The sequence below is a fragment of the Prinia subflava genome, chromosome 4, assembly GCF_021018805.1.
Source record: "Prinia subflava isolate CZ2003 ecotype Zambia chromosome 4, Cam_Psub_1.2, whole genome shotgun sequence".
NCBI lineage: Eukaryota > Metazoa > Chordata > Aves > Passeriformes > Cisticolidae > Prinia > Prinia subflava.
Window position 1 is genome coordinate 40,438,280 of NC_086250.1, and position 8,193 is coordinate 40,446,472.

Below are 8,193 nucleotides of genomic sequence, written 5' to 3' on the forward strand. Positions count from 1 at the left end.
GTAATGAAACAACGTAAATCAGAAATGTTAAAAGTTGAAGTTTGTTAATATTACTGCTGAAGTTCCAATCTCTTTCCTAGTTAAACTGACAGGTCCATAGTCCAAATATATATATTTACAGATTACAGTGACATGAGGACAAAAAAATTAATGGACATCAATGAGAAACAAATGTAAATGCAAGTTTCAGATGATTATTTGGAAATTAGAAAAAAAAAAACCCAAAAAAAATCCCATGCCACCACAAAAATTACTTGCATTTTAAATGAGTTAATAGACTTTCTTTGTATTGTACTCCCATTTTACTCCTAAGCAAATACTTCAGTGATTTACATTCTGTGGGGAAAATGTAGTAGAAAGCATACATTTTGCATTCTCTTATCTATGTTTCCTTCTCACTCTTTTTAGCTATCTGGGCTAAATCAGCAACCAAGATTCAGAAATCTATCTTCACTGACTGAGGAAGACATCATATACTGATACTTTGAGGTCAATAAACAAAAGAAGATGGATTTCTGCTGGCTTCTGCATTTTTTCCCACTGTTGCCAGCCACTTCAGAACAAGTGGCTGAATTGCTGAATTAAATGTAGGGCAGAGGTAGCAAGACCTCACAAGGCAGCACAAAGACTTTGGGGACACTGTGTTAAGGCCAGTCTAATCTCAGGACACAATAGGTCAGGTGTTTTCTTCAGGTGCCCACTGGCCTGGGAATTATTAAAATTAAAAAATAACTTCCCTCTTTCCCTCTCTCCTCCCATAAAATCCACAGCAGTCTCAAAGAGAGTCTGAAAACAGAGACATTTCTGTATAGCTCATTTTACAAAGAGAAATCCAACTCATTAATTCAAGACTATGCTAGAGCATACTCTGCACTTGACATAATCACAGGTAAGTCTCATATTGCAGTTTTTTCCCCATAATAAAACTATTTTGAAGGCAACTGGAAACTATTTCACATTCATTTATGTATACTACTGCCACCCGAAACTCATCCCACAAAAAACCCCTACTCTTTCTCCATCAGATGATAGAAAAGAAGCCAGTCTTGAAGGTAGAAGAAGGTGAAGTCCTGACTCCATTGTATTCATTTGCTAAATATGATTTGCTTCAACTGAGCCAGGATCTCCCTCCAAAAGATTTAGCTATAGCAAGCAGTGGAATGTCTAAGCAGCAGAGTAGAAAAACAGGTTATGGAGACTTTGAATCCCCACTTTGCACCCTCAAGTCAAGGGCCATAGTAACACATGACATGATACTACTGTCTTGACTATGTCTGTACCCATCAGATTTTCAATCCAAAAGATTCACATTATTACCATTATTACCTGCAGTTTCTGCAGGTAATCCTTCTAACAGAGAAATCGAAATTACAGAGATGAGGCGCTTCTTTCCTTTTACAGACAGTCTCTTGCAGACAACCATCACCACCAAATCTAGTGATCCTAGAGCTACATCAGTTGTGTTTTCCTTTCACCTACTACTGGCACATTGTTCTGTACTATTAATGCTATCCTGACCATCCTGCTTCATTCTCTTGGAAAGGTACCTCTTCAAGTGAGAGAGACTGAGTTAGGGGGAACTGAGGGGGAAAAATCTGAAAAAAAATTAAATTCTTCATCAGAATGAACACAAGCCACCAGAAATAAGAAAAAGCACATAAACAACAACTGAATCTGTGCAGAACAATGCAGTGATCAAGGAAATTCAATCAGCACTGCTTCTTGCATCAAATTCAGAACAACAATTCCCATAGTACTTCTAAGAGTATTTTTAAACCGGCTCTCCATGTGTGCTAATTGGAATGAATGGAAATTCAGTAAGTAATGAAATTTTCCTCAAATTTGTTTTCTTAACTGCTTGAATCCTAAAAAAAGTATCTATCCATCATCAGCTAAAATACTATATGTAAAATTTAGCATTGTCACCTGGTATCTCTTAAAGCTACCTTTAAGTAATTCTAACAGTCAAACCTCAGTATGTGTTGACACAGTGAAAGACTGTTACAATTCCTTGGCATAGCTGCACATGGAAAAAATAATTAAATTACAAATTCTTTCCTGGCATATTTCCTCTTTTACCTGAATGTTATCTTCCTATCCAATTTATCATATTTTTTTTATATTTAATATAAGACTAATTTTACTACAGCATTATTTACATTGCTTCTCTTGTATTCCTTAAAAATTTGAATGACTTCACCATTCTGTGATTCTATGAAATGACTTTATACAATTATATATGAAATATATACAAGATTACACACAGCCTAAGAGACAGAAATCTCAAAACACTATTTAGCATACTCACTTGAATAAAGGAGTTCCACAAACAACACATTTGTATATTCCTTGAGCTTTATGGTGTGTGTACTCCCCCTCAAAGGCACTGGGAAAACAACAACACTACATTTTAATATTAAATAAAGTAATTTGGGGGTTTTTTGATTATTAAAGTGGCTGAGTCTTTAGAAAAATATTATAGAAGAATCCCACAATTTTTAAGTTGGCAGTTGTTTTATATCAAAGGTACAAATAAAGCAGGCACAGGAAAAGGGGAATGTCCTTATTAGTGTGCCTCGGATGTTATGCATCATGCAAAAGGAAGTAAATTGTCCCAAAGTTCAAAGGCTGGAACAACAGCAAAAACAAAAAAGGGTAAAACAGGAGTCTTCCCCTATCTGGCAAGTGAAATGTCAAGTTTTTGTAAATGTGGATTGTTTGTAGCTCAGCATGCCACACCTTGCTGTGTCCATGCCTGGGCTGTGTGCAGGGCCCAGCGAGGTGTGAGGCCGCCCGGGCGCTGCAGAACCATGGCGCTGGGTCAGGCCAACACCGGCTGCCCCGGCGGCACAGACATTGTAGCTGAAAATGAAATAATTGGTCCAGGATTTCAAGCTGTGCACGCCTTATATTTTCAGTTGAAAAGCAATATTCCAGCTTTAAGGGAATATTTTTCTAAGTTAACAATCTAAAAGGCTAGGAGGTCATTCACCTAATACGAATCAGCTGCGCTAGCCCAACAAAAAGCCTATGTGCTCAGCAGCTTGTTTTTATTATCCTTTCACCCTTTTTATGAGGTCCAATTTTTTTTATAAACAGGATTTTTAAGAATGACCTAATCTCCGATTGTTTGTGTGCATTAAATCACGTTGTTGGTGCGGTACACAAGAGCGTGGAGGGCTGAGAGGAAGGCAAGACCGGCCTCCCAGCAAAGGCCACCGTCCCCGTTCCCCACCAGGGCTGCGGCAGGACGGAGAGGGCTGGGGTGGACAGGGGCACTATCCCCACCAGCTTCTCTGGCACATTCAGCCACCAAATTCAGCGCTGTCAGGAAGAGGTTTGCCTGTTAACCAGAACCCCATGTGCAGCAGGGAGCCCTTTCAGCTCATGAATGAAAACAAGCAGTTACATCATTAGTATGTTTAAAGCAGAGGTAAAGCCACGGCCTTATGCCAAGCTCAGTGGTATAAATTAGACAACAAAAAATGGCTGGGCCTTGGCAAGTTACCTTTGGTTGGAATCAGCTGAGAGAGAGACTTTATTCACTAAAAACAATCTTGGAAGCCAGTCCTTTTTTTTTCCCCACAGGACTTGAGGCTGGGTTCCAGTGACTAAAGCCATGTGAGGGCAGTTATTGAAAATTTTTGACATTCCAACCACAAATGAGCCAATAAATACCTTCTCCACATGTGCTTCAAAAAGAAATTGGAGTGGGGTGGAAAAGAACTAAATTATGCTACCTTCTTTCTGCAGCCAAAATGTCTATACTTACAATGGCCACCTTCAAAACTCCAGCCTCCTGGCACGGGGCCATTTCCCTCGTGGTTCTGCTTACTGCGATGTCTTCCAAGAAAAGTGTACCTAAACCACTATTACTTCCACACATTTTGTAGTAAACTAAAAACAGACTCTAAATATGAGCCTGGTGACTTTATAAGACATGCAGTGTTCATTAAAAGAAAAAGTCACACAAGACCCTTGGCCCTAGCCTCCCTGCTGCAGATGCTTGTCTTTGCAGTAGTGTTAATTTGTAGGGGTTAGTAAACAAGTGCAGAAATCCTGGAAGAAAAAAACCCAACCAACTAAACTTGGTAGGGAAGGTGAGGAAACAGCAGGAGGAGGAGGAGTGGAAAAGTTGTCTGTGTTTTCAGATTTGAGTTTCCTTCATCCTGCCTTACCTTTCAGTCCCCTTCTCCTGAGTGACATGGTACTGCAGGGGTGTCAGCCGCTTCCTCAGCTCCTCCTGGGAAAAGACCACCTTACAGTCCTTTTTATCCCTACATGACCCTGCAAAAGGAGAGGATATGGAAGAAAAAGCCTTTTTAGCTTAAATCCTGAATAATTGCTTTGGCAGACAGCCACAGTATAGCTTCTGCATTCACTTGTCAATGACCAGACTGGTCCCTAATGCACAAAGAATGGCTCAGCTGAACTGCAGCTGATTATTTCTTCAAATGTAAGTATAGAGAAGAATTTTTATAGAGAGCCAGGTGATTCTACTGGAGCAGTGACAATGTGCTATAGCCAAAGCCCTTTGGTGTGTTATACACTAAATTGTTGCTCACACAATCATTCACAAGAAAGTACCATTTTTCAACCATTAAAAAAAATCTGCAAAAATCTCAACTACAGCTGAAACATTCTTTACAAGACATCTATATTGGAGACTTACGGTAATGGGCATATGATGTTTAGCCACAACGTCTGGCCATTTCAGTACCCCTTAAAGTACCTGAAAAACAATTCTAACCTTCAGAATTACAGTAAGGTTAATTTAACTTCTAGTTCCATCCTCATCCTTTGTAACAGTAGCCTTTTTCTTTTTTCACCTTTTTCTTTTTGAAGCACTAGAATAGGAGCCCTAAGGAGTAAGTAATTACTGTATGCGTAAAGCTGTACAAGGTTCAGCAATAAACTTGTAAAATTTGTTGCAAAGGAGGGTTGCTGTTGAAATTACCTTCCTCTGAAAATCTAATCTTAACACTTTGCTTAGTTCACACAGAAAATCCAAGGAGTACGTAAGGATTACTGTAAAAAATTGACATTTGTATAGGGAAAATTCATATTGGGAAAGCAAAAAACAACAATAAAGTTACATTTGGGAATGAAAATTCCCAAAGTAGCAACATAAATTACAAAATATTCAGGTAACTTTGATAATCATTGGCAAAAATTAGCTGACAGAATACGGCAGGGAAAAAGCACACTAATTATGACAGTAATTAAAATATGGTACAATAAGAAGTAAACACTCCCGACAAAAATATTTTTTGCTAGTAATGTATATACACTCATAAAGAGACCAATTGTGTTCCCAAAGTAGAGGCAACAGAGCTACCCATCTGTATGTCATTTAGTACAGGAGAGGCAATGGCAGGTTTAAATTACATGGTATTGGATTGCAATTTCCTAACATTGGATGCTTTTCTGCTTTTTTACCTTGAGTCATTACTAAGGAGCGTTCATAAAAAGTAGCTTAGAGCACAGATGCTTGCAAATCATTTAAGATGTTTCTTTCTTCCTCCCCCTCTTCTTTTCTCAATTTTTTAATGTGTGGGGGTGGGTGAATAGGGGAGAGAGAAAAAGAACAATGCTGTTGGTCACTACCGACTAACCCTAGGAAGTATTTTCAGGAAGAAAAAAGTAAAATTGAAAACATCTGATTGAAGTAAATAGTGCAAACATAAAAAGCTTTACTAGTGAAAGAAAAGTATTGAAAAGCGACTTTATTTCATAGATTAGAAATTACTTTTGATCTAAACATTCTTAAAAACAGATTGTTTTCCACTCTGACCCATCTCATTAGCTGTGCTGCAGAGCCTTCATTTTAATGGCAAGCTTTGAAAGAGGACTGCTGTATGCCTTTGTTAGCTTCAATCTTATTTGAGAGAGGGATAAAGATTTCATTCCAGGTCTCTTTGTTTGTCTTTCAAGAACCACTAAAGCAGCCTTCACACAAATTTTGCAGGAATGTGCCCTGTGCCATAGCTTACAAATTATTTGGTTTTGGTGCACTTAAAGGTCACCTTCCAAATTAGCAAAATTTTCCTACATCCTGGCTTTTCAACCTTAAATGTAAATATTGTTTCCTAACTGTAAGTGAGGTTTGTTCTTTATAACATTTGGTTGCTTATTTAAAGATGTCAAACTTTGGAGGTTTTTATTCTCCAAATGTGCAGGAGTCTAGGACTAACAAGTCTTTCAAAGTGTAGCTAACAGGGAAAGGAAGAATATGCATTATATAAATAGCTATTGTTATCTTGCATTATGCAGCTCAGAAAGAAAAAATTTGAGAAACAGTCTTTTCTCTATAATTTCAGTTTTAAAAAGTAGTCTAGAGAGCAACAAAGAATCTTACAAACCAACATCTCCTCACTTTTTAAAATATCTACCCATAATTTAAAAAATAAATTCTATTTGTGACTTAACTGCTGCTGCAAAAAAAAAAAGCAAAGTAAGCATAACTTCATTTTGAAAAAAGAAAATATTAAGTGTTTTTAAAAATGGTCAGTATGCCCCCTTTACTTTTCTTAAATAATTTTTCATCTGTTTTACAAATTTAATGTTCTCCAATCTATAGGTTCACTATATGCATATGAAAATTTCTAGATGCCACATGATCCACAAAAATGATTTGAAGTAGAAAGCAGGTTAGAAAAAGATCTTTTGCATGCCTTGTTTTAATAATTAACCTTATGTTTTAATAATGCAAACAATTATTTATGTCTGGAGGGGGATTTTGCCAAACTGCACTGGGATAAAATTGCAACTGACCCCAATAAAGGATTCTTCAAGTCTGTAATTTGAGTATTGATCAACAAAAAGTTGCCTACTAAATTATAAAGGAAATCTCTTGGTCCTCAGCATTCAAGAGTGGCCCTATTCAATTAATTGTACTTATTATTTAACTGCTGGCAATAAACAGCTCAGTAAATGGATCACACTGTTTCCCTGTTGCCATAGAGGCAAGGAGCTAAAGCAAGACTCATCCCTGACTGCAGAGGATATAAGGGTATGTTATCTGAAATGGGGTTATTCTACAGGCTTCTCTAAAAATGCAATAAATCCTAGAAACTACTGGATGAGATTCTAGGCATACATTCCTTCAGTTTGGAAAAAAAGTACATACAAGATGGACAAAAGTACGTCCGTACTTTTGTCAATTTTCAGTAAAAGAGTGCTTCTGGTTTTGCAACTGTTCCTTTATGACATGACTGTCACATTGAAGCCACCAGTTTGTATCTTGGAAGGGGACAATATAAAGCTACACAAAAATATGACCAATATGAGAAAAACTGCCACTAGTAATGGAGCTGTTATCGAGCTCATTATTAAACCAGAGAATAAACAGGCAGGCTGACCACCTTCTTCAGTCTGGTTCTCCATAGATGGGATGAGGTTTGGGCTGTGGAAAGGGACCATACAGGCAACAAAATGCTTCAGCAGCTCAGCTGTAAAGGCAGGCTCACAGTTCACTGGCAAATCATACAATTTGAGGCAAACAAGAGAAAAGGTCATCAGCTCTACAAACAGCATTATATCAGTGTGGTTAATGATTAAAGGTGAGGCTAAATTAAATGCAATATGAGAATAAGAGAGCCTGGATTCATAGGATCTGTATTAGCACTCTCATTATTTGGAGGTGATGTTCTCAGCAGTGACTTTTAGAAAAACCCAGGACAGCTATGTTCTGAACTCCAGTTCAGATGCAGCTGTTAAGAGGTGAATGCTGGCCTGCAAAGGCAGACAAAATCCCCTTTACATTCCACTGCAGGATTGAAGGCCAGATTAAATCCCTCTAATCAGCACCTCATGGTGCCTTCTTTGGGGCTGGCACTCCTACCAAGAGCAGTGTACAGGAAACTGTCACCAAGAGTCACTTATGATCCTGGAGCAGGATGGTAGGCTTTGTGAGGAAAAGAACAGCCTCACAAATATTAATGCATTAAAAAGAAAAGAAAGAAAAAAAGAAAAAAGAAAAAAAAAAAGGAAAGGAAAGGAAAGGAAAGGAAAGGAAAGGAAAGGAAAGGAAAGGAAAGGAAAGGAAAGGAAAGGAAAGGAAAGGAAAGGAAAGGAAAGGAAAGGAAAGGAAAGGAAAGGAAAGGAAAGGAAAGGAAAGGAAAAGGAAAGGAAAGGAAAGGAAAGGAAAGGAAAGGAAAGGAAAGGAAAGGAAAGGAAAGGAAAGGAAAGGAA

General features: G+C 37.9%; 1 protein-coding gene across 10 annotated transcripts in view; it reads right to left on the reverse strand.

Moving 5' to 3' along the window:
• Positions 1-8,193, reverse strand: part of MSRB3 (methionine sulfoxide reductase B3) — an 83,046-nt gene that overhangs the window by 43,579 nt on the left and 31,274 nt on the right. For all 10 annotated transcript variants that reach the window (XM_063396531.1, XM_063396533.1, XM_063396534.1 and 7 more), the window contains 2 exons: positions 4,179-4,287; positions 2,309-2,386 (listed from right to left, as the gene is read on the reverse strand). In XM_063396531.1, coding sequence (XP_063252601.1) covers positions 2,309-2,386; positions 4,179-4,287 — 187 coding nt within the window. The remainder of the gene's footprint in view (positions 1-2,308; positions 2,387-4,178; positions 4,288-8,193) is intronic.